At 38.6% G+C, this 27215-nt stretch overlaps 2 protein-coding genes across 3 annotated transcripts in view; both read left to right on the top strand.

Annotated features, from left to right (window-relative positions):
* The window catches only part of vps35 (VPS35, retromer complex component), a 48675-nt gene extending 40426 nt beyond the window's left edge, over nt 1–8249 (top strand). For both annotated transcript variants that reach the window (XM_023332635.1, XM_023332634.1), the window contains 6 exons: nt 1063–1218; nt 1466–1588; nt 1670–1849; nt 1972–2211; nt 4049–4192; nt 7523–8249. In XM_023332635.1, the coding sequence (XP_023188403.1) occupies nt 1063–1218; nt 1466–1588; nt 1670–1849; nt 1972–2211; nt 4049–4192; nt 7523–7702 (1023 nt within the window). In that variant the 3' untranslated portion in view covers nt 7703–8249. The remainder of the gene's footprint in view (nt 1–1062; nt 1219–1465; nt 1589–1669; nt 1850–1971; nt 2212–4048; nt 4193–7522) is intronic.
* A 4857-nt stretch (nt 8250–13106) lies between these two features.
* Nucleotides 13107–25223, top strand: c4h16orf87 (chromosome 4 C16orf87 homolog). The gene is made up of 4 exons (XM_005816106.2): nt 13107–17191; nt 18984–19083; nt 24227–24406; nt 25213–25223. The coding sequence occupies exons 1-4, from the start codon at nt 17126–17128 to the stop codon at nt 25221–25223; spliced, it is 357 nt and encodes a 118-aa protein (XP_005816163.2). The 5' UTR covers nt 13107–17125.
* Nucleotides 25224–27215: the final 1992 nt, after the last annotated feature.

Genomic DNA, 27215 nt, shown 5'->3' with positions numbered 1-27215 from the left:
ACAGTGATTGACAAACACAGAACAGACTTAATAATGGCCGCGAAGATGACCAGCAACTCCTGTGGCAGGTTCTACTTCTTAAGTTACTACAGAGAACACAGTTTTTACTGGGCTTTCTTCCAAACAAAGATATGTGAGGATTAGCTCAGGTTCCAAGGAAAGGTGTATCCCAAGACTCTGAAGAGCAGCACAATAGACTGTGTTGCTTAGTATACAAAGAGGAAGGTGTGTGGGGGGTTTCCCCTGCTAGTCAGTTGTCATTTGCACAGTCTTAAACGAGTTAAGCTCCAGGTGTACCAGCTAATCAACCTTGACTTCTATGCACGGACTTGTTTACAGGATCAGACACGGGTGTCGGTGGTCTCTTATGTTAAGTTTAGTTTCAGAGATTTTCACAGATGGGTCTACCATGGTAGACATTTCTAAACAGAGAAGATCACTGAAGAGAGAACACATCTCTGAGGTACTCCAGTGCTGATAGTTTTTATTAATGAGGCTATGAGATGTGAGATAATGGTGTTGAGGCTGCCCAACCTCATCTTAGCTTACAGTGCCCACTTAGGAAGTTGGCACTGTAAGCTAAGCATACTATGTATACTATGAAGTTGTATATATTGGGTGGAGGCTGATCGCCAATTACCAATCTTGGGAGTCTGATCTGCCAATTTTGATTTTGACCGATAATTTGTTTGTCTGAAATGTTACCAAATATTGCAAGAAAGTCACTGAGTTGGAACAGTGAAGTAACTATTGTTAAATGCAAATGTGTAGCCATGACCTGATCAGCTGGTCTATCAGTCAAACCTCTCTCAGAGCAGAGCAAAAGAGGACAGTGGTTGATATTTAGACCTTTGCCAAGGTAGATAATATCGGCTGATGACCCAAAATTAAGAAAATTGGCACTAATAAGTTTGTGCACTAATAGTGTTATTTTTGGTGTGATGTCCATACCAAACACACTTCATTTTTCAAACCAACTGCTGAATACAACTAATTCATACTGTATTATACATATTTTTAAATGATTGGATATTCCTAAATACTAATTCAATGTATATGTAGGTGGACTCGATCTTAAGCTTGGTTTCCACACTGATACAAGACCAGCCAGACCAGCCAGCTGATGATCCTGACCCTGAGGATTTCGCCGAGGAGCAGAGTCTTGTTGGCCGCTTCATTCATCTTTTCCACTCTGAAGATCCTGATCAGCAGTATCTTGTAGGTTCTTCCCTTAAACTTTGTTGTAGGGGAATGGTAAATTCTAATAGTGTGTCGTACTGTAGTGAGCTACCTGTTATGGAAATATTTTCATACCAGAGGCCTGTTGCCAAATGCTGTTTTAAGAGCAAATAGTATTGTACTTTACAAAGGGTTTTAGTGTGTTAGAGGGAGGTGTGTGGTGTTCACTGACAATGAAGATGACAGTGATGCATTTGCTGGCTGTAATGTTGTTTTTGGGTTTTAGATTCTTAATACCGCCCGGAAACATTTTGGTGCTGGAGGAAACCAGAGGATCCGCTACACCTTGCCTCCTCTGGTGTTTGCTGCCTATCAGCTGGCCTTTCGATACAAAGCCAACTCATCAGTGGTCAGCGTACTTTTATTTTCCACCATCCCACCTGCTACACTATTTGTTGGTATTGAAATACTGAAATGTTTCCATTTTTAGGACGATAAGTGGGAAAAGAAGTGCCAGAAGATCTTTTCCTTTGCCCACCAGACTATCAGTGCACTTATCAAGGCTGAGCTTTCTGAGTTGCCTCTGCGACTGTTCCTGCAGGGAGCGCTGGCTGCTGGTGAAATTGGTTTTGAGAATCATGAAACAGTGGCATACGAGTTCATGTCACAGGTAGAGTAAATGTTTGTCTCTTGTGCTAAAACAACAGGAGCTGGGTCAGGCAGAAAATCATATTTGTGAGATCGACATGAGTCGGAATGTTGTACTTCCTCCTAATGTTTCCATCTCTTTAGGCCTTTTCTTTGTATGAGGATGAGATTAGTGACTCCAAAGCCCAGCTGGCAGCCATTACTCTGATCATCGGCACCTTTGAACGAATGAGATGTTTCAGTGAGGAAAATCACGAGCCTTTGAGGACTCAATGTGCTCTGGCTGCTTCCAAACTTTTAAAGAAGCCTGACCAGTGCCGAGCCGTCAGCATATGTGCCCATCTCTTTTGGTCAGGTCGCAGCACTGACAAAAATGGCGAAGAGGTGTGTCTCATTTTATGCCTGCTAATTCCACAGAAAATATCTTGATAGATCTGTTTTGTGTGTGTGATTTTCAGCTTGGTTCTGGGCTGAATGTTAACTTCAACAATTCAGCTTATCCCTACATTTCCTTTCAACACAGAAGACAAAGTTTTAAAAAAGGCTGAATTCTAATCAAGAACGTCTAAGATTTTGCAACCAAAACTGGGCCCATGTTCTCAAAGATTCTCAGATTTGTCTAGGAGAGCTCACATCTTAGCCTAAAAATTCTTTCTGAGCCTAAGAGTTATTCAGCCTGCTGCTAAGAGCAATTGAGCATGGAGTGGACATAAATTCCTAACTTAGTGAGAAGGTGTGGTTGACCCTGAAAACATGAAACAAGATTTAAAAAACAAACAAATACGCTGCCACTAGGCAATCAATAGAAATTAACCAATCCTACAGTCCCATCAGAATTAAGAAATGCGTGGTATGATGTTGAAAGTATGCAAAATTGAATTGCCACACAGCATCAACATTTTTCAATGCATCTTTTTTTATTTCTGTGTCATTATTGTGATTGGTCAGGACTTTTTGTCATGCTGGACATTTTACGAGTTGTCTATTGATAGTAATGTGGACCCTCAGCTGTCAGTAATTTACCGCAATTACTTGCTTGTATAGAATGACCAACATAAAGTGGGAAAGAAAAGATTTGAAACCAAACAAGACAGGCGCAGAGCCTGCTGTTGACAGAACTCTATCCTTTTTATAGAATATTTCTTTTTGATGGTTTTCCCACCATCTTCAGGCCCCCACATATTCGGGTGTATTGTGTGCACTCCATGAACCGCACGGACTCTGATTACCTAAAATTCTCTTGTGACAAATTCCTTTATTTCACACAATCCTAATGAGAACTAGCAAGTTTGATGGGGTATTTGGGCACCTAACTATGTTTCTTCTCCATCTGGGAAGCCTCAACTCACCCCTATTCTCAACCTTATCAGCTCGGTGTCAGCTTGATGTTAACACTGTTTCCACCAGGTAGTTTAATGTGCGACACCACAACGTGTATGCAGTCATAAAAATGTATCTTTGCCCAGGAATGGCCAGCAGACGTCCGCTTCAAGTCCAAGTAGAGTTTGCGTAGAGTATGCACAGACCTCTGTGGACTGAAGTACACCCGAGTATGTGGGGGCCTTTAGGCTCTCTAAAAGTCCTCCTCACTACTCCTAAAATTTTGTCACTTTAGGAGCTCTCGCTAGGCCTAAGTTGCTTTGTGAATAACTTTCATCTTATCAAGTTAAAATCCAAATTCAAATCGTAAAATTCCAGAAATTATATGCATTTTGCTTAACTAACTAACCCCTAGTGATGTCATTTTTGGAATCCTGGAATTCTAGAATCATAAGATTTCTTAGGATTCTTCTAGAATCCTAAGAATTCATAGTGTTAGGATTCTTTTAGAATATAAATCAAATGTGTAAAAAATAATGATGGTAGGGGTGCATCGATAAATTGTCCCAGACTTCCTTAATTTGCGAGATTGTGATCGGTGAATACTTGCATGTGACGCCATTCTTATCCACCGATATTAACTACCTCAACAAAGATTTCAAAATCACAACGCTGAACAGCCTCAGTTAGTGAACATTCTCTTGTACAAAATTTATAAAATAAAGTGTCTATCTTATTGTTTGTCACTCAAGTGGTTGCCTATCAGCAGAATATTTGAACAGTTTTGTCATGGAATTGTCACATGTAGCAAACATTTAAACCAATATACCAGGTATAAATATTGCCTGTCATACCTGTGCTTTGGTCCCTATTCACTTGTGTTGATTACCTTTTTCTTTAGATACGTGATGGGAAACGGGTGATGGAATGTCTAAAGAAAGCCCTGAAGATTGCCAACCAGTGCATGGATTCATCATTGCAAGTCCAGCTTTTCATTGAAATCCTCAACAGATACATCTGCTTTTATGAGAGGGAAAATGATGCGGTAGGCTTTCTTCTATAAATTTCCTCTTCTTTTTTTTTGCCTTTTATGAAATATTTCCTGTTGGCTCTGCTGGGAGGACATAACATTTTGTTTGCATTTTCTCTTACTGTCATTTTGCACTGACCACAAATTTATTTCCTGAATATTTGTCTCCTAACAGTATTGATTTTTCTGTCATTTGTGTTGTCTTTAGTTTTGCAACAAAATTACTCTTCCAATAAATGCAATGAAATAATTACATAGTTATAGCTGAGTGAAAGTGGTGAACTAGATAGTTGTTTCTTTTTCTGTGGAACAGTTAGACTAGGATTCTTAAGTCGTCCCTTAAATTTTAAAGATGAATTAAATTATAAATTATTACAGAAACTTCAGAATTTTTTTTCTGAAGTTTCTGTAATAATTTACCTTTATTCTTTAGCTCAGAAATTTTTATTTTTTATTTTCATGTCTTCGTACTTCTAGACTTCTGTGGTAACTAGCCTTTGCATCTTTTCTGCAAATATCTGTCCTTACTTGTCCATATTTGCCTCTTCCGTTGCATCTTGATTTTTGCATTCCCATTAATTTCAGCAGTTTGCTGTGTGGCAGTTTGCTTTTTCTTTTCAGCAGTTTGAGACAAAAGTGATTTTTGACTTTGAAACTCAATCTTAAATTAGTTGAAGGTCTCTTGTTCTTCTACATGTAGACCATGTGAAAGTGGGAAATAATTACTATGGCTTCAGCAGGAACTCTGTGTAAATCTGGAGTTGAAGATTAAATGGAGCTGCCGCTGAACTGCTAAAAAATCTGGTTTAAAAGTAAAAGTCCTTCTCCATAGCTATGAAGAACTGAGGGTGCATTCACACCAGCCTAGGATTAGAGACCTGATTCAGACTCTAATCAACTTGTCTAGAAAGTCTGATTCGTTTGGGAGGTGAGAATGCAAATTTGAATTCCAAAACGGACTAAAAAAGCGAACTCCACTCCGCCTAACCACCTCGGTCTCGGTCCAGTTGAAGCAAACTCTGAAACGGTTGGAAGGCAATGAGAATGCAACGTTCCAAAAGCAGGAAGTTAGCTACAGTGCAGGGCATTCTGGACAACGAAGATGTTGTGTCGGTTGTCATGTCAACGGGTCTGCATGCCGACACAGAAAGCGAGAACAACATGAATATAAATGGTTTAAAGTTGTTTTACAACTGTTATCAGCTTACTGTATTTCCCTTTGCTGTAACGCACTGCAGCTGCTGTAATTTTTAAACCTTTCATAAATGACAAAAAAGGGACTAATTTGCCTTGTTTGTTTGAACATAATCATCAAATAGGATGACATATTTCATATGTGTCATATATAAAGTATATGAGTCATGGTTTGTTACATTTTGGCAAACAAAATAAATGAAATTAACAGCGGCAACTATGTAATTATTCACCAATAAAAAAGAGCAATTTGCTTAAACTCTCTTGCATCTTGACAGATCTTTCTTCTGTTTATAGATTTATATCAAGGGAGAATACTTACAGTCAGTACTTAGGGTCTTCAAGGGTTTAAACACACGAAAAGCAACTGGCCCAAACAATATGTCTGCTTTCCTTTTCAAGAACTTTGCAGAGGAACTTTCTCCAATTTGGCTTAAACTTTTTCAGATCTCTATAGACATTCATTGGGTTCCAGATATTTGGAAGAAATCAATTGCCATTCCAGTTCCAAAAATTGCATGTCCTCAAACTGATAATGATTATCGCCCAGTAGCGCTCACTTCTATTGTAAATAAGTCATTTGAGAAACTCATGTTGGAGCTACTACAAGTGGAAGTGCAGCCATTTCTGGATCCCTTTCAATTTGCTTACGCTAGGAGACGTAGTACCAGTGACGCTATTTTGACACTCACACTAAAGCATCTGGAGAACTCTGCAGCATATGCCAGACTTCTTTTTGTCAATTTTAGTTCAGCTTTTAATTCCATAAAAACTAAGAGAGACTACAATTAATATTCCTAATCACAGCAGGTAGATAAAAAAAAATGTGGTCCAGTCAGCTGTTGAAGATACATTTGTAGAAATATTTGAACCTCTGGCCTTGTTTTTTCCTGCTGCTTATGAAACTGACAGAAGAGGTGAGGGTTGAGAGGGGGGAGAAATGGACGTGTAACTGTCAGTGACATCAACCATTGTGATTCGTTGACGTTAATAGTCTTGGTCTACAAGTAATTTGAGCTAATCAATCTTTAAGGTTAAGGTTTTAACCTTCCAACAAGAAGAATCAGTTTTCTTGCACACCGTGGTGTTATAGGTGGAGTACCTTACTGCAATCCTGTGTGTGTGTGTGTGTGTGTGTGTGTGTGTGTGTGTGTGTGTGTGTGTGTGTGTGTGTGTGTGTGTGTGTGTGTGTGTGTGTGTGTGTGTGTGTGTGTGTGTGTGTGTGTGTGTGTGTGTGTGTGTGTGTGTGTGTGTGTGTGCGCGTGTGTGCGCGTGTGTGTGCGTGTGTGTGTGTGTGTGTGTGTGCGTGTGTGTGTGTGTGCTTGCTTTTGTAATACCTTGTGGGGACCGTTTTCCTAACACATACTATATTGTGGGGACCCTTTGCTCCTTGGGGAATCCAGAAAACGCTGATCCAAAAACACTGTTTTTGGGTCAGGGGTTACATTTAGGACCAAGGTGTGAATTGAGTTTTGGTTAGGGTTAGGTATGTAATGGTTAGGGTTAGGATAAGGGTAAGGTTTAGGCTGTAGAAATGAATGGAAGTCATTGGAAAGTCCCCACAAAGATAGTCACACAGGCGTGTGTGTGTGTGTTTGTTGGCTTCCAGCATTGATTGTCTGTGCCAAACTGAAATTGTAAAAGCAGCATCGTAAATAGTCTATGCTTTTTCAGTGTCCAATGCTTCAGCTGCACGGTTGCACAGTGAGGTGCTGTTTCAGTTTAGGGGACAATTAATGGGGCATTTCTACATTCTCTGTTACTAGAGAGTGTCAGAGAGACGCCTTCTAGAAATAAGATGGTTTTAGTTAATTTTTTTTGGCATGCTGAATAGACTCTAAAATCAGAAACTATGTTGAGTTGCTGTCTTCTTCTGAATACATATTGGAAACAATTTTAATCCCTTTCTTGATTGCTTCTGGATGTGGTTTGTTGTCATTCAGTTATCACTGTTAGCTGAGCAGGTGTGTAGAGCAACTTGAGGAACTTCACACCATTAACGGTTGATATTTTGTTGCAGCCAGTCAGGTTTGGGTTTCAGTTTTCTGAACTCCAGCATGCTTCTACTGAACAGCTTAAATCATGTGAACCTGGAAACAATTCAAACCTCCTGTGTTCAATGAAATACTAATGTTGTTCCTCTCGATCCAGGTGACTCTCCAGGTACTAAATCAGTTGATCCAAAAGATCAGAGAAGATCTTCCTAACCTGGAGGCAAGTGAAGAAACGGAGCAGATCAACAAACATTTCAACAACACGCTGGAGCATCTCCGTCTGCAGAGAGAGTCTCCCGAGTCCGAGGGACCTGCATACGAGGGATTGGTTCTTTGAAACCAGTAAAGTTTGCCCTCTGTTACATTTCAGGGAGCCATGTAAATGTATCACTATCATATTGTGACATGCATCTGCACACCCACTCACTGAGAAGCATCAGGTAGGCCAGAAATAAACAGAGATGTAGAGGAGAATTAAATCACTCAGTCTTTCATGTTATTGTATTTTCCTTTGTTTTATTTACTTGTTACTTTCTCATATATATATTTTTGTGCAGCTGGTTAGATCAGTAAATAAGCATGTCAGTACTGCTAAAATTGTCATTCCTCCTAGCTGATAGTCTGTGACAGCTGGACACAGGCCGTATACGTTTAATGCCTGTTGCTCTGAGAAATTAATTATCTATAGAATTGAACTGTAGTCTTCGAAAATGTACAATTTCACAGCTTTTTTGGTTATTCAGAACGTGTCTGTAGCACAAAATCTTCTTTCAAACTACAACACATCAAATGTTTTTGCTCCAAGGAAAAGATTCCAATTTACAAGTTTTCAATTAAAATGTAATCAAACATTTGAACAATGAGCTAATAAATAAGAAACACTGCATGATTATTGTTTGTAATAAATAAACTAATTAAATGTAGAAAATGTCCTTGATCTTATGTTCCTCTGTACTTGTGCTTTTTCTTTTTTTAGCTAACCAGTAGTAATGACCTGTTCTAGGTTGCTTCAAACTAAAGTCCTGGTAGTCGGTCAAATCTCTGTAACTTGAGCTGTGTAGTTCATGAACTAAGACCAGTTAAATTTTTCCAAGAACTGTGAGCTTCTGAACATGCTCAATTTTATTGTTTATCTTTAGGCAAGGCTGATTATTTTACCATTAGAATGTGTTTAAAAACATTATTGATTGATACATGGTTAGAATGGAAGTCATTGGGACCAAAATGGTACCGAAGGTAAAGAGTATACACAAACTGCATATAACTTGTTCTACATACCTTACAATGAAAAGGTATGTAGAAAGGACAAAGACATTTTAAATTGAAACCAAATCCTTGCTAAGTTTTATGGAATTGACCTTCACATCGACGTGGATATTGAGAATAAAAAAAAAACCAAATAAGCAGGATGTCCCACTTTGGGTCACCAAGATGTCTTGAGCATTAAACTGCTCATAAAACATTGAACTAATTTATATTAACACTGTTGGTAATGTTGGCTAGCTAAAGTATCAATCTTTCGTAGTTGTCAATTTTGTGATTAATTTACCTTTAATGATATAATTTCACAAGAGACTAAGAAAAAAGCTTAAAAATATTTAAATATAGATTTTAAAAATTAAAAAAAAAATCTTCTAAAAAAAAAACCCTCTAAAAGGGCACTAGGGGCATCAAGGATAAAAGGGGTAGGGACCCCTTCCCCCACCCCTCCCCTTTCCTCGCACGTGCCTGAAGCCATTTATTTATAAGCTGCCTGTCATGTAAAGTAAAGACATGAAGCAATACAGCAGCTTAATGAAAGTCAGGTATAAAATAAATTAAATAAAGCTTACCATAATCTGCAATTAAATAAAACACACGAAACAAATGTTCCACAGGTAGGACGTATTTATAAGAAATCTGCTGAGTAAGCAGATGTGCGCATGCGCATTACCACAAGGTAGGACGGATTTACGGGTAGCACAGATAAACAGAAAACCTGTCAGAACCGACTTTGGGCTTCCCTGTACTAGAGCTTGAAGAAGAAGCGGGAGGTCACGGTAGATTAATGCCTAAAGAAAACACAAGGTAGAAATCTAAGCATTGAAACCACTGATAATGAAAGACCAACATTTTTGTAATAAATACTTTATTAGACGTTGATTCTGTATAGAGAAATCATGTGCATTAATTGTACGTTTACAAAATAAAGATGCTTTCTGTCCAGAAAGGCGCATTCACAAAGCGGGCGGCTTGACTGAAGGAAGAGTGCAGCTGGACCGGTACCGGTAACACGGCTCCTTCTTTAAGGTTCGCTCAGAGCTCCAAGGTGATCAGTCCGAGCAGTCTAAATATAATAATTCCCAGCAGATCAATATGATCTCTGTACACACGTTCCCTCTGAATCCTTCCATTGACGATGTTCTCGATCAGAGCCAAAGCGCTCCACAATTACACAGCTCACCTTTGCGCAGCTACTTTTATAGCTACATGCATATGTAGTGGTATAGAAATACACATTTCCATACAAATAGTTTCCTGGGGCCTCATGCATAAAAGAGTGTGCAGTTTTCACACTAAAATTTGGCGTACGGACAAATTTAGAAAAGTGCGGTGCACAAAACAATCCGGATGTACGCACATACCTGCACACTACGGTGGCCGACAGGTGCAAATGCGCAGCAAAAGAGAAAACATGCAAACAAAAAAGAAGACACCCCCGAATGAAATGCAGCAAACAAAAAGAGAGACGCAAACACCCCCGAATGAAATGCAGCAAACAAAAAGAGAGACGCAAACACCCCCGAATGAAATGCAGCAAACAAAAAGAGAGACGCAAACACCCCCGAATGAAATGCAGCAAACAAAAAGTGTTGAAAACGGAAGTGCTCCAGACCACTAGGGGGAGTCAAAGAAAATAGTATTCATTTCTATGGGACCAGATGCAAGATTCAGAGAAAGAAATTTGAAAGAAAGTAAAGGTATCTCTGAATCTTGCATCTGGAAAGTGTGATTATTGTGAGAAGTCTGAAACAATAGAGCATGTTATTTTAGAGTGTTGTAAGTATGAAGAAGAGAGAAGATGCATGCTGAGAGAGTGTGTAGGTATTAAAGAAAGGTTTAATTTAATAGAATTTTTGAGGAGAGATTTCGGGAGTAGACATATTCAAATAATTATTCGGTATCTTAAAAAAAACAAAGCTATTTCATAGGGTATGAGTATAGAGCAAGTTGGGTGTGAATGTGTAAAGAATATCAAAGAGGGGTATATAAAGTTATAAGCAAGTTGGATAATATAAGCAGGTGTGTATGTGTGGGGGTATGTTTAATCAGGAGTTAATGGAGGGAAAAGGTAGAAAGTGAAAGTTTATAGACCATCTCGAACCACACTCCATACTGGTAAGTGGCGGTAATGCTACTGTAAGTTTGTTGCCAACCGCCAATAAATACCAAGAAGAAGAAGAAGAAGAATCTTGCATCTGGTCCCATAGAAATGAATACTATTTTCTTTGACTCCCCCTAGTGGTCTGGAGCACTTCCGTTTTCAACACTTTGTTTGCTGCATTTCATTCGGGGGTGTTTGCGTCTCTCTTTTTGTTTGCTGCATTTCATTCAGGGTTGTTTGCGTCTCTCTTTTTGTTTGCTGCATTTCATTCGGGGGTGTTTGCGTCTCTCTTTTTGTTTGCTGCGTTTCATTCGGGGGTGTCTTCATTTTTGTTTGCATGTTTTCTCTTTTGCTGCGCATTTGCACCTGTCGGCCACCGTAGCACACCTTTCCTTTATACATCTCAACTTGCGGGAAATGAAGCGCAGCTGCTGGTCCTCCCTGTCGCCACCCATAAATACATATGTAAATTAGTATAAATATCCGGAAATCTGCCACCAAGTAGAGCAATAACCATGGCAACGTCCTTGTTTGTAGCAGTATTTATAATAATAATAATAATAATAATAATTATTATTATTATTATAATAATAGTAATTATTATTATTATTATTTAAAAGGTACTTTCAGGGCACAAAAGGTTACCACACAAAAATAAAAATAATACATTTTAAAGGGAAAAAAATCAAAATAAAAAAAGAAAATGAAGAGAGCGTGCAAATTGCCTGTTTGAACAGTTCAGTCGGGATTTAAAGACAGGCAGCGAGTCAGAAAGCTCTTTGAGTGGGAAGGTGGACATTTATTCTAAATAGTGAAATAATGTGCATAAGTTGTACATTTACAGAATCGAGATGCTTCATGTCCATAAAGGCGCATTCATAAAGCGGGCCTGGCTCGACTGAAGGATAACTGCAGCTGGAACGGTACCGGTACCGCACGGCTCCTCCTTTAAGTTTTGCTCAGAGCTTCAGGATGATCAGTCTGGATTAATCTAAACACTAATAAACCATCATCAACATTTCCCAACAGATCAATATGATCTCTGTACACACGTTCCCTCTGAATCCTTCCACTGACGATGTTCTCCATCAGAGCCAAAGCGCTCCACAATTACACGGCGCACGTTTGCGCAGCTACTTACTGTATAATATACATGTGATTGTATACACACCTTAATCACCTTAAAAATAATCAAACCTGACCTGTTTGGAGTTAATTTGCTGATCCAACCTCGTTTTCTTTTTTAGTCAGAATAAAATTTCCCCATAGATCCATTTCAGGTACTTTGGCGCACAGACCAACGCATTTTGCCTCATAAAGTTACATCTTTATGAGACAAAAACTGAGGAAAAGTACTATTTACATTGGAGCGAGGTTTTCACATCCTTTTATTTTTATTTTCTTTATTTTGTGTGAGTATTAGGTTATTGTCTGAGGATAAATGCGGTTCAGTTTCATCGCTTAATATTAAAATCATTAAAAAAAACATAGGGTTTGATGCTTCTTGGTCTAAATAACTGAATGTAGTCAGATTTCAGTGTATTTATTTTGATGCTTTGAAGTTTGATATTGTTAACAGAAAACATTTGCTTTGCTGCCGCACAGCTTTGTGCGTTCGCAGGTTTATACATGAGGCCCCAGGAGATACGTTCCTGTTGGTAAAGTGGGCGTGGTATAAAAAAAGCTGTCGCATTCAATCGGAAACATGTCCACCTCGTGCTCCCACTGTGTGGCTCGAGTCCCGTGGGTTCTGGCTGTAAACCAGCGACAAATCGTAAAGTGTGGTGCATGCTGCTTTGGTTTCCTGGTGGTAGGTGTCCTCTCTCGTTGCTAGTGATGGGTAAATGAGGCGTCATGTAGCGTTTCTACCCGTAGCAAAACTGTATTGATACGGTGTCGATACTGTGTCACTGAATACTGACACCTGCTGGACATTAAAAATCTCTACAGGCAACGTAGTTGACAGACTGATTTGATGACCTTGTCTATACAATAAGATTTAAGTCATTGTATTTTACTGTATATTATAAATTGTATTATTTCATATCTTCAGTTAAATTCAAAATATATTTGATATTCTTCGATACAGTCAATAAATAATGTGAACATGTGCCAAGTGATGAAAATGAAAGTGAACGTGTTTGGAATGAGGATACTTGTGGACTGTTTTATTTATTTATTTATTATTATTATTATTATTATTATTATTATTATTATTATTATTATTATTATTATTATTATTATTATTATTATTATTATTATTATTTTACAAATTTTCATTTAAAAAATTAGTTTTTCCAACATTTTTAAATTTAGTCTGTTCCGTTTTTTTGACACAACTTCTCCTGCTGTAGAAAAAAATAGGTAAACAATACATTTATATGAAATAATTTATAAAAAGCAACTAAGCAATTTGTAGAATGGCTGTATACCTGAATTTATCCTAGGTGTATCTGGGACTTCATTCGGATGCGTGGCCCTATAATGCCTCAGCATTGAGGAGGTGAATTTATTTAAATAAGACAGTTCTGTCAAACATATGTAAGATCCGATGTAAGATCAAAATCGTCCCACACTGCGGAAAACTTTCGTTTGCCTTGCTATTTACATTCGAGTGAGGTTTTCACACCCTTTTGTGTGTATAATGTCTAGGATAAATGCGGTTCACTTTCATTGTTTACCTTTAGACAACATAGGTAACATAACATAACTTGTTGTAAAAGATAAAGAATCGTTTTGGCAAATGCATCCTGTTGACAGATTCGCTTCCTTATAAACACAGTTTGGAGCGTCAGCGTCATGTCAAAACAGTTGCTGTATCGGTCACGTGACTTGCTGAAATCAATACACGCACCGACACGGGTTTTGGTCTATGGGCTTGATGCATGCGCCGACGCATCGGTGTTGCCGGACCCATCACTACTCGTTGCACTATAGCTTATTTTTGTTAGAAAATCTAAATTATAGTGTGGTCATAGGTAAACGCCACTGCGTTGCTCTCCTCCTCCTTGTCCTGCGAGTGTGCGTGCACGCGCGCGCGCGTTTGTGTGGATCTGCAGGTAAGTAATTAACGTTCATTTTCATCTCGAGTTTATTGCAGTGTTTTTTGAAACTGTACCGCTGCTGGTTTTTGTCTTCCGGATTTCTGCACGCACACCTGTCTGGTACCCAGACTATGGTGACGGTCACTCGCCTCAATTGAAGTTTTGTTGGGGTGCGGCATCGGCCCACCCAGTTCGCTTCCTGCTGTTCCGTGGCCAGTGGGCCACACCTGGGGCCTCATGCATAAAACAATGCGCAGTTTTCACACTAAAACTTGGCGTACGGAAAAATTTAGAAAAGTGCGGCACACAAAAAAATCCGGATGCATAAAGCCGTGTGCACGCACGTAGCTGCACACCTTTCCTTTATGGATCCCAATTTGCGCACAGAACAATTATTTGAGATAAAAACTGAGGAAAAGTACTATTTACATTTGAGTGAGGTTTTCATATCTTTTTATGTTTATTTTCTTTTGTGTGCGTGTTAGGTTTTTGTCTGAGGAAAAATGTGGTTCACTTTCATCTTTTTACATTTAAGCAATAAAATATTAAAATCATGAAAACATCGAGTTTGAAATTTCCTGGTTGAATGCAGTTAACATTGAATGCAGTCAGAGTTCAGTCTATTTAGGTGAGTTTTGACGCTTTGTAGTTTGATATTGTCTACAGAAAAAGTGTGCGTATATTTACGCAAACTTTGAGCAAAGTTCATTTTTATACATGCCGACTTGTGCGTAAATTATGGCGCCGCACATTTTTTTGTGCGCAGGCACGCTTTATGAATGAGGCCCATAGTCTGGATATTTGAACTTGTATTTTCTATTTCTTTTTTTAGTATCTTGTTTCATTTACAGCTCTTTTGATTCTTATTTGGGCTGTCATTGTTTTTCTATTATCTTAGGCAGGGTTGTAACATGCATTAATTGTCTTTTCTGTTTGCAGTTGCTGAGGCGGTGGTGCTGGTGTGGTGAGGGTGTCTTCCTCTTCTGTGTGATGCCATGGTGTTTTAAAGGGTTTTTTGTTTTGCTGTGTGTGGTGGATGCAGTTCCTTGCCATTGGTCCCTTGTACTTGTAACCTCAGCTACTGTGGGTTTTCTTCTGTTTTCTTTTATAGAGAATGATGTTTTTAAAAATATTTTAAAATAGAATTTAATAAATCGCTTTGAGAATCCAAGTCCAACTACCTGCATATCTGAACTTGTGTGCCTTTAAAAGAAGGTAATATTCCAAGGGTGGTGTTGTTGAACTACTTATTTCTTTGGGTCCAAAACTGAAGTTGCATAATATTCCTGAGTTCCATCTAGTGTTGCCACACATGCACACAATTAATCATCTTAAAAAAATAATCAAACCTGACGTGTTTTTAGTTAATCTGCTGATCCATGTAAGATAGTGTGGTCAAGGATCCACAAGGTGAACAAAAACAAACAGCACCAGCCACCAGTTTCAGAGTATTCCAATTAATTTTATTTGCTTCTTAACTTTCTGACAACCATCCTCTCTCCTTGAGCTTCCAAAAAACCACTGTTTTAATAGCCAATTGGCAACACACCTGCACATGAGTGGACCAAGCCACAATTAAACAGGTAAAAAACAAACAAACAAACAAAAAAGAAAGTCTAAACAAGAATAATATTATTAATCTAATGTACAAACTCATCTACATAATGAAATAGTCTACAAAATAAACCCTGTAATACAAGATAACTCAAAAGTTATTTTAAAGAAAAACAAACAAAGCAATACTATAAAGAAAACCCTCTAATTGGTAGAACCCAGCAAGGTACTCAGTGACATCATCCAGCCATTTAAGCAGGAAATACTGGGCCGGCCCCTCCCATACTACTGACCTGCAGATCTACAAGGGACAACAATGGTAAGTAAAAAGGAACACAAATACCATGAATATACTTTGAAACAAAATAAACACGTTCAACCAATAGTCCAGAAGTAGTAGCTTTAAACTAAACATATAAATAGATGGAAACTGCAACATAATGCTAACACAAACAAACCCGGGATAGTAAGTGAAGCAAAGTTGCAAACTAATGTTTAAATTTAAGCATTATGACCAGCTACAGAAAGTAAATGTATCAGAAATAAGAATAAGGAACAAGTGGTGAACACAAACTGAACCACTTTGTCACAATCCAACCCAGCTTTTTCTTTTTCAGTGAGAATAAAATTACCCTGCAGATGCATTACATGTGCTTTGCCACACAGACAAGGAGTTACATCTTTGAGACAAAAACTGAGGAAAGTTATTTACATTCGAGTGAGGTTTTCACACCCTTTTGTGTGTATAATGTCTAGGATAAATGCGGTTCACTTTCATTGTTTACCTTGAGACAACATAGGTAACATAACATTACCTTTAGATGCTCCTTCTTTCCGCTAAGAACAGAAACGTGTCTGTTTTCTGAAAACTAAAGTTTTGTATTGTTGCTAATCATGTTCATGCCTGTACCATGAACACCTTTTATATTGTAATAAACATCAAAAATAATTTGCCATCGATTTCTTTTTCCTACTTTGTTTTCTTATACCACCAGTTGGCCATCAACAAAGCGTAACCAGTGACAAATGTTGGTGTTCCACTAGTCCACTAGTGTGATGGGCATGTAGGCTCAGCAAGATGGTCGATTTACCCACTATTTGTCTATATTTCCTTGAATGATGTGACCTTTTATTGAACATGCTGGCAATAAAAGAGAATGAAGAAGAAATAAAATGTCATGATTTTGCAGAGATTCTTGCCATGAAACTATCATTGAATAAGGCTGAATGCAAAGTAACAATTATGTTCAAAACATTTGGTGAGAATATTGTGGAATAAAAACAAGAAAAAATGAAAGTATTACTACACTTATAAAAACTATCAGGCACAGGTCAAGATGCTTAAAGTAACTGGAAAACAATGTAAGCTTGTATGATCACTGCATTCTGCTTCCATTTATTTTGTTTCATGGATATTAACTAGAAAAGACGGAGCTTAAAAAGCATTGAACAGGTTGGCAATTGCTATAACTGAAATAAAACGTATACAATTTTTGAAAAACATAAGATTAGAAGGGGAAAAATCAATTGCTTCCTGATAAGTTTCGGTCTCCCTTGTAGTCCAGCAGGTGGCACTACTGCACATTATAGTTGGTATCACATTTGTATTAAGACGCCAGAATAAGAAAAGGAAATTGACCATGGTCCTGGGAGCAGACGAAACCTCAGTCTAAGATAATATTTTTCAACTGTATGGCTGAGTGTTACTGCAGGATCATCAGGTCTGATTCGGTACCGGTCCACGCGACTCAGAGAGGTCTGACTTCGGCTCTTCGTGTCTTTGCGGAACTGAAGGACCATGTCGGCCCACAAAACAAAGAAGGTTAAAATGGCAACTAAATCCTGTCCTGAATGTGACCAACAGGTCAGTTTGTGTGCAACAGAATATCTAGTTCTGATTTCTTTCTCAGCCAAAAGCAAGTTCACCAATCCTGGGGTGAAAGAAAAAAAATAGAAAATTTCCTCTGGATAGTTACTGTATAATTTTCGAAATTGATAAATCTTGGTAGGTTGTCTGATGTTTACAGTTATAAGAGATTTAAATGCAATTTAATTATGTTGTCTGTTGGAGAGAAATCTGGATCCTCACCCCTTTGGGTTTCCTTACTTGTCCAGATGTTGGTGAGATGCATGCTATGCTTTTATATACAGTGAATGACACGTTTTTCTATTGTTCATAGCCTTCTGGTTGGCAACAGTACAAATAATGACGCATTTCAGTTGCATTTAAAAAAATGTTACTTCAGAAAATGGATTTTATTTATATGTGCACAGTGTCATTAGTAGAACAGCAGAAATGTCAAAGTGTTGCAATTCTTCTTTTCTCTTTTGTGACTGTACATTTTTATCAACAGTGAACATTTAGTATTTGGCAGATTGTCACACTGGGTTATCCTACGTTATGCCATCAGAGAATGAGAATCAATGATAAAGGTTTTAGAAACTTACCAACTACTGGCTCCAACCAAAGAGTGAACAATAAAGAGTTAATGTGATCCTGTGGTCTCGAGAAAGTCAGATTTTGAGGCTTGACCACATCCACATGCTTTGAAACCACAAAATATATTGACTCTTGATTGCCAATATTTCAAAACAATACGACTCATTTAGAAGTCTCTAATGGAAAACTCTAGAAGGAGTATACTCAAATGTGTTGAAAAGAGACAAAAGGTGGTTTTCATCCAAAATTGGCCAACTTCCTCTGGGATAGGGCCAGAGTTCCAAGAGACTTTTTTGTAAGTCTTAAGAAGTTACATGTTTACCAAATTTCATAATCCTAGGTGAAAATATGGTTTGGTGCTGATTGTTTTAATGCTTCTAGCAATAAGGCTAAACCCAACTGCTATTATTATTTTTAGTAATAGCAATAGGGCTCACTATTATTAGAGTGAGCTTAGCCTCACTCTAAGCTCTAGTGATCTAGGAATATTTATGCAAATGCTGCAAAAATATTTGTTTAAATATTTGTTCATGCAACTGTTTAATATTTGGTCAAACATAGACTTTTCCTACTCTCAGAGCGGTCTAGTGTGATGCCAAAATTTGACCACTGATATTTTCTTAGGGACCTGAAAAGAATGAATCAAATGTTTTGTACCTTTGTGATTTTCTTTGTAGGACTTATAAAGACATTTATTGTATTATAACATGCTCAGAAATTCACAATTTATGCAAATTTTCATCCCCCATGCCCTAAGGTAATGCTGACTTAATTTGAAACAGATCAATTGAAACCAAAATTACAAATTCCATCCAAGATGGCTGACTTCATGTTTGTTGTTGAAACTTTTGGGGTAAGTCTTGGGAGGTGTACCAAACAGGATTTTGAAAGTTGCCCCGGCAGTGCTGTTGACCTATTTTTATTCTTCATTCTTTTGCGCAACACATACTGTATGTAAATTTCACTCGCGTATAAAGTTCGGTGAGTTTTTGTATATGTGTGGGCCTCTAAAACGGCAATTCATTTTCAGGAAAACGAATAAATTGATACACTGGACCTTCGCAGCTCTTTCACTGCTAAGACAAATGTATTTGCAAATTACAGTAAAAATTGTGTACCTGTTTTGCTGGTGGCATATATTTTCAATCCCTCTTGACCGTCATGAAAACATCATTTAATATTAGCATTATATAAAAATCTGCATTTTCTTTTACAGATTCCAGTTGCCTGCAAGTCCTGTCCATGTGGTTATGTATTTATCAGCAGAAAACTTCTAAATGCAAAACTCAGCGAATGTTCTTCACCAGCTATTACAGGTAAGGTTCATCTCACCAAACACATGGCATAAAGTATTCAAACTGGTGGCTGGATATTCAGACTGGGAGTGACGCAGCCTGTCTGTCTATCTCAACCTAACTTTAGTTAATAGATGAGTATTACTGTAAATCAGAATTGAAGCTTGTGCTGACTTGACCAGTTACTAAGAATAAAGCAGCTTGTAGAATGTATTCGGTTTTATGGTCAAATTAAATTCAGTGTGGAAGATGGAGTTCATCACAGTATCACAAAAGAAACTTTTACTGGTGGAAGGAATTTAAAACAAGTGGTGCTGGGCATATGTAGCCCAGGCTGGAAATGCCCAGAATGGGGAGTGATTGCAGCCTTACTCGGCATGAGGCTGCAATCAATCTCATGGGGAGTGAGGACAAGATGGGTAGCCATTGAGCAGTTGGTACCTACAGCTTTATTTTGTGCCGTCTGAAGTAAAAGGCGAGCTTGTTAAAAAAAATAGCCCATCATGCAGAGGGACTGGACAATCAACTATTGAGAAATTATTGTTATCTGGAAGCGTGGACTCTGTTTAAAAGTCGGCCTTCTGTCACCTGAAGAACATTTCCAGGATTAAAGGACTAATGTCTCAGCCAGATCTAGAGAAACTCATCCATGCATTCATCTTCAGTCGTATTGATTATTGCAACAGCGTCTTCACAGGTCTGTCCAACAAATCAATCAAACAGATGAAGCTGATCCAGAACGCTGCTGAGTTCTCACTAAAACCAGGAAGATAGAGCACATAACACCAGTTTTAAAGTCCCTCCACTGGCTCCCTGTAGCTCAAAAAATAGACTTTAAAATACTGTTGTTAGTTTACAAATCACTGAACGGCTTAGCACCACATTACATCAAAGATCTGCTGTTGTTGTATCAACCTTCCAGACCTCTCAGGTCTTCTGGTTCTGGTCTGCTCTGCATCCCCAGAACCAGAACCAAATGAGGAGAAGCAGCTTTCAGCATCTATGCATCACAAATTTGGAACAAACTTCCAGAATACTGTAAAACAGCTGAAACACTGACTTCCTTTAAATCTAGACAAAAACCCCACCTGTTTAGGATTGTATTTGAAACATAATCAATTACACATTTAATGATGGAAGCTGACTTAATGTCATGGTTTGATTGTTGATTCTATGTTGAAATTGCACAAAAATCCGTGAGGGACGGCGGAGTCCCAGCTCAAAATTCCGTGAAAGAGGTGTACGGAGCCTTGTGCCAGAAGCCCATTAAAATGCTGTCTACATCGTTTTAAACTGTGTGATTGTGAGCGTGAGTGGGAATAAAAATAGCAATAGATATTTTGTTCCATATAACACAGTCGGAGTGTAACTGGTAAACCTTTTATGGATGCAAACTCGACTAAAAACCCACCTGTTTAGGATTGTATTTGAAACATAATCAATTACAAATTTATTGATGGAACCTGACTTAATGTCGTGTTTTGATTGTTGATTCTATGTTGCATTGTGTTTCTGTGTTTGATATGATGTAAAGCACTTTGAAATGCCTTGCTGCTGAAATGTGCTATACAAATAAAATTTGATTGATTGATTTAAGTTGTAAGTGAATGGATTTAATTTAACCCAATCCCTATCGTTTGCCTGTAACATATGTAATGCACCAGCTCGAATGGGCTTACTAGAAATTGCATTCGCTACAATCGACCTCATGGGGAGTGAGGCCACAACATCTTTGCCAGCATTAAAACATCTTATACATTCCTCCTGCTTAGACTTTTTTAGGGATGTCATCATCTACAGTCTATAATATCATTAAAAGGTTCAGAGCATCTGGAGAAATCTCTGCAAGTAAGCAGCAAGGCCCACATTGAGTGCCTGCGACAATCAATCCCTCAGACAGCACCCAACATCATTCCGTAACGAATATTTCCACATGTGCTCAGGAACACTTCAGCAAATCATTGTCAGTGAACAGTTTGTTTTTACATCTACAAGTTCTAGTTAAAACTCTAATATGCTAAGCGGAAGTCATATATCAACACACATAGAAATGCTGCTAGCCTGATGAGCTGATGCATCAGCTCATCTGGGAAAGTGTCCTGGGGTTTGACGAGTTCACACTTCAAATTGTTTTTGGAAATCATGGACGATGTGGCCTCCAGCTCAAAGAGGAAAAGGATTGTCTGGAACACAGGCCATCATCTGTGATGAGGTGTCTTAGTGCCCACAGCATGGGTAACTTGCACATCTGTGCAGACACCATTGTTGCTCCAGTACTGAAAGGTTTTGGAGAAAGATATACTGCTATCCAAGCAACCTTTTTTTCAGGGACGTACTTGCTTATTCCAGCAAGTCCAAGCCACATTTTGCACGTGTTTCGACAGCGTGGCTTCATAGTAAGAGTGCCGGTACTAGACTGAAATTGCTAAGATATTGAGGAGTGATCATAGAAGCATCAAATGTTTCCCTGCAAATAGTCAACAGGGTCGCAAGAAACTTGTTGAGAAAAAAAGATGTAAATTAACTACCATTGAAAATGTGTTTCGCATTATAATGCACAAAATACAGCAACAGAGAATCTGGACTGTTGAGCACCTGAATGCAAGCAAGAATGTGAAAGAACTCCCTCTACAAAGCTTCAACCAATAGTATCCTCAGTTTCAACACAGCTTTTGGGTCTTGTTAAAAGAAAAGGTGATGTAACACGGTGGTAAACAAGGCCTTGTCCAAACGTCATTAAAATGTGTAGCAGGCATCAAAATCTAAATGAGTGAATATTTGCACAAAAAAAAAAAATTATCTATTTGAAAATTACATATCTTGTAGAATTAGAATTTAGAATTTGTCACTGTACACATGTAAAAGGAGATTAAAGCCAGAAAATGTGGCACAGCAGTTAGCCATGTCTCAGAGATAATAAAAATCTATCCCTAACAGTCCCGAACATTGCGATTTCCAGTGAGTTGTAGTTCCAAATCATCCATTTTATGCACCAGAAATCTGACATTAGAAAGATACAGGAATCGGTAGAGTTGGCTTGTTTGGTTGTTTTCTCAGCCTTAACATAACACCGAACCTGCGGCCCTGTTTCTGCTTCCTCTTTCTCCTCTGTTTGCGGCATCTCCTAGACCCAACAACAATCCACAGATAGCCTAGTGATCTTGCTATGTCATCTGGGATGTTATGCTTATGATGAAATTCGCTTGAAACAGATATCTAATGTTGGTTCCCAATGTGTAATGAATGTTTGGATCAAACATTCTTGTGGATCAAAAAGCGAATAAAAATGACAAAAAAAAGACTTTTGCTGCTGATTCTGATTCCTATCACCCATGAGGGGCCGGTCACTGCTGATCATCTGGATTGGTTGTTAATTTTTCGCTTTAGGTATAAATGCTACTATGTGCTCTGACAAAAATTTAAAAGTGATCTGGTAATAAATTAACATAGTTTAGACATGAACATGCAAAATACGTTCAGGCACAATACAGCAGCTATTCTGTCAAAAGGCCAATTGAAAAACCTGCAATTAGTAAAACAATATTTAACAGTAAGGCTCTCAGTATGCTATTATACACGAGTCAAATAAATCTGCCTATATTAAATAATGTCAAGAAAAAAGGAAACATTCATTCAAAGTTAAATGCAGGCTGCATCAAAATAAACAATCCTGAGTTACTAAATCAAAACTTCCTGAGAGCATTGCTAGCTGATTAATGCTGACTCTGATTGGTTGTTTCTGACCGAACTCTGCCTCCTCCCAGCATTCTGCAGACTTCTGCAGACTTCTGCAGAATGCTGGGAGGAGATCGATTTATTTATTTATTTATTTTTCCAGAGATTATCTGCCTCGTGTTAGGGCGTAGTGAAAGTTTTAATACATATGTAAAATCTTATGTTTGTTTAAATTTTATGTTGCAGCTTTAAGCAGATGTTCACTGCCGGGTAGAGCAGAAACGGCGCTCCGTCTGTAAAATATTACTACTCAAGAGCGTAGCGTCGGTTCAACATCAAGAGCAGAAGCAGCGTCTACCACTGCTAGTTTGTTTACTTAAATTATTTTTTGGGTTATTTGCTCCTCCGAGTGAGTGTTGGTAGGTGTGTGCTGCTTTTAATGCAGTCTGATCTCTCCGGAAGGCTTTTTTTTTTCTTTCAGTGAGCCTCGATGTAGCCAAACTCCGTCAAGGGTTTGTTTTTTAAATGTTATATTAGACTTGTTGTGTTGATTCATTTTGACGAGGTAATTTTCCGTCGCAACACGCAAACTTCCCCATTTACTCTCAGTGTTGAAGTTCCACACGACATTGCTTAGGATTTGTTGCTGCCCGTGTTAAGTTGCACAAAATTCGAGACCAAACTTCAGCTTTAAAAGAGAACAAACACAGCTTTAATTAACATTTGCAAATGGAGAAAACATACAAAGCTCACATCTCAGTGAGAATCGGATGAGTTCTGACTTGGGGCTGAACGTCCCCTCATTTACATTAGATACATCACACATTACTTAGTCACACCCCCTGGCTCAAGTGTGAGGTAAAAATCTATACGTTACTTATCTGTAAGTTTCAGTGGAGCAGAGTTGCATACACATTCACAGCTCAACGTAAGGCGTTTCTCCAAGAAGGCCTCTCTGCTGATGGCTAAACAGATACTAGAAACTGAATTTCTACAATCTACGCTTATCACCTTAGCCATGTCTTCACATTTATAACTGCTGAACACCCTGGTCTTCACTTATTTGAAGAGGGTCAGAAGAGCATACATTCTGTTGAGCTGCAACTGAGTGCAAACCTTTAATAAAAACATCATAAAGTGTACATTCAAATGTATTTAAACTTGTCTACTAAATTTTTCCTTCACACCCGCTTGTGAAGAAAAAAGGACATCAGCTCCACATGTAGGCTGCGAAGTGAGATACAGGTGATTGGTTTGTGTTATCAGCAACACAAGACCGTGATCAGCGATCACCAATCATACACTTTTTCACGGAAATCGGCCGATTATGATCGGTGACTGATCGATTGGCACACCTCTAATAAATACATCACTTCAAAGTGAAAAGCATTCATTTATGTCTCTTCAAGTTTTTAAAAATATAATGTCCTATTAAAATATAAAATTACACTTTTTGTGCATCCTTACTGGTCATGTGTTTTTGTTTCAGACAAACTGGACTTCAAGCGCAGAAGAACAGAGCGCATTCGCAGAGAGAGGATTGGCTCTCCTCTAACCAGTGACTCAGAAAACCACAGAAGATCCCGAGCCAACAGTCAGTCAGATACCATCCGTAGAGGCCGTGGTCGCCCAAAGACTGTGGGCCTGAAGAAACAAGAAGAAGAGAAGGGTAAATCCTTGCAATTAACATCTATCCAGACAAGCAATAGTTTTTATTAGAAAAAACTCAAAAGTTTTGGGTCCAGAGTTTGAGTGACATATCCAAAATTGACAGTTAGCACATTTTAACAAGACTTATTAATAAGCAGAGGTCTATGAAACATAGTGAATATTGTAAAGTTTCAAGAATTATTGAATTCATTTTGAATTTTATGTTTGGCCCAAATTGGGCTAAAGGAGTCACTTGTTTGTGTTGTGAAAAGTTTTGGTGTTGCAAACCAAACTGTTTTTAAATGTTGCAATATTGTTGCAACAAAATGTCTAATGTTTATTGGACATTATTTGGACTAATGAAACGAATGTTTCACTGCTATGGTGATGGCATGTGAACATAGAGTAACGTAATAAGACCAGGGAATTTGGTAAGACCTGTGAGAAAACTAACGTGATAGCAGGCGGCACAATCCGGGATATTTAAGGGAAAATAATACAGGAGTACGACGAGAAATCGGCAGTTTCTCGTCCAAAACAGAAAACTTGACAAGGAAAGTGTTGTTGTCAGTTGCTTATGTGTGTAGCTTGGCCAATACAGATCGTGAGAAAGAAGTGGTTTTGAGTTGTACTTCAACGGTTTTTCCCTTTGCTGTGGAGCACAGCAAGAAATTAATGATATCTACATTTCCAAGTTTTATTGAGTTAATGGAATTATTCTACTGCGGCAGCGCAGCTATGGATGGGATGTAAAAGGAATAGTCCTTTTGCCCTCCAGTATTGTCCCCTTGCGCAAAATTTTCATATGTAAACATTAACATGCAGGGGGTCTATAATTGTAAAACTGATTATGCTTAAGTCAGTGACTCACCAGCTAAAAACCTCACCGCACATCACTAGTGGTCACTAACACAAGTTCAAAGCACTTCAGCACCACGGATACCGATCAGATTATTTTTGATCAATTTCAGCTGAGAGCCTGGAGCAGCTAGCAACTGCTGAAGCTAGGTTTATTGTTGACGTATTGAACAAGGTATGCAGCAGCGCATGTTGAAGCGGATATGCAGTGATTTGTGCACCGCCACCTCTGGATTTTTGTAACTGGGAGCTGATCACGCGCACCGCCATTAATACAAACTGGATAATCTGGAAGATGCTCTTGCAGGTGGCTCCAATGTAGGCCTTAACTACAAACGCCATACTGCTCTCTTGGCTCCATTGCACTCAACGTGAATGTCAGGTTCAAACAACCTAAAATATTCAAACACCACACAAATAGGAGAAAGAGTTTAGATTTACATTTTAAAGCTGACAAAGAAGCTGACATATATCTGTATACATATATATATATATATATATATATATATATATATATATATATATATATATATATACAGTACAGACCAAATGTTTGGACACACCTTTTAATTCAATGAGTTTCCTTTATTTTCATGACTATTGACATTGTAGATTCACACTGAAGGCATCAAAACTATGAATAACACATGTGGAAATATGCACTAAACAAAAAAGTGTAAAACAACTGAAAATACCCCTTATATTCTAGTTTCTTCTAAGTAGCAACCTTTTGCTGTGATTACTGCTTTGCACACACTCTGCATTTTCTTGATGAGCTTCAAGAGGTAGTCACCTGAAATGGTTTTCACTTCATAGGTGTGCCCTGTCAGGTTAATAAGTGGGATTTCTTGCCTTATAAATAGTCATGAAAATAAAGAAAACCCATTGAATTAGAAGGTGTGTCCAAACTTTTGGTCTGTACTCTCTCTCTCTCTCTCTCTCTATATATATATATATATATATATATATATATATATGTATATACATATTTATTTTTATTTTATATATATAAAATAAATTCCCTTCTCACCCACCGCGGGTGGTTCTTATCCTCTGAGCTCGGGTCCTCTACCAGAGGCCTGGGAGCTTGAGGGTTCTGCGCAGTATCTTGGCTGTGCCAAGGACTGCACATTTCTGGACTGAGATGTCTGATGTTGTTCCTGGGATCTGTTGTAGCCATTGGTCCAGTTTGGGGGTGACTGCCCCGAGGGCCCCGATGACCACAGGCACCACTGTGGTCTTCACCTTCCAGGCCCTTTCCAGTTCCTCCCTGAGGCCCTGGTATTTCTCTAGTTTCTCGTGCTCCTTTTTCCTGATGTTGCAGTCGCTTGGTATTGCTACATCTACCACAACGGCTTTCCTCTGTTGTTTATCCACTACGACAATGTCTGGTTGGTTCGCCATTACCATTTTGTCTGTCTGGATCTGGAAGTCCCACAGGATCTTAGCTCTGGCGTTCTCCGTCACCTTTGGGGGCGTTTCCCACTTTGATCTCGGGGTTTCCAGTCCATATTCTGCACAGATGTTTCTGTACACTATGCCTGCAACTTGGTTATGTCGTTCCATGTACGCTTTCCCTGCCAGTATTTTGCACCCTGCTGTTATGTGCTGGACTGTCTCAGGGGCCTCTTTGCACAACCTACACCTTGGGTCTTGTCTGGTGTGGTAGATCTGGGCCTCTATTGCTCTGGTGTTTAGGGCCTGTTCCTGGGCGGCCAGGATGAGGGCCTCTGTGCTGTCCTTGAGTCCAGCTTTTTCCAGCCATTGGTAGGATTTACTGATATCAGCCACTTGGGTTATTTGCTGGTGGTACATCCCATGTAGGGGCTTGTCCTCCCATGATGGTATCTCTGGCACCTCAACCTCCGTTCCCTGTTGTCTGAGATATTCACTGAGCACATTGTCTGTTCTTTGTCCCTGATGTATTTATGGATCTTAGTTGTTTCGTCCTGGACTGTGGTTCTCATACT

This window comes from Xiphophorus maculatus, chromosome 4 (assembly GCF_002775205.1).
Source record: "Xiphophorus maculatus strain JP 163 A chromosome 4, X_maculatus-5.0-male, whole genome shotgun sequence".
NCBI classification, from domain to species: domain Eukaryota; kingdom Metazoa; phylum Chordata; class Actinopteri; order Cyprinodontiformes; family Poeciliidae; genus Xiphophorus; species Xiphophorus maculatus.
This window is presented reverse-complemented; position numbering and strand designations above follow the sequence as displayed.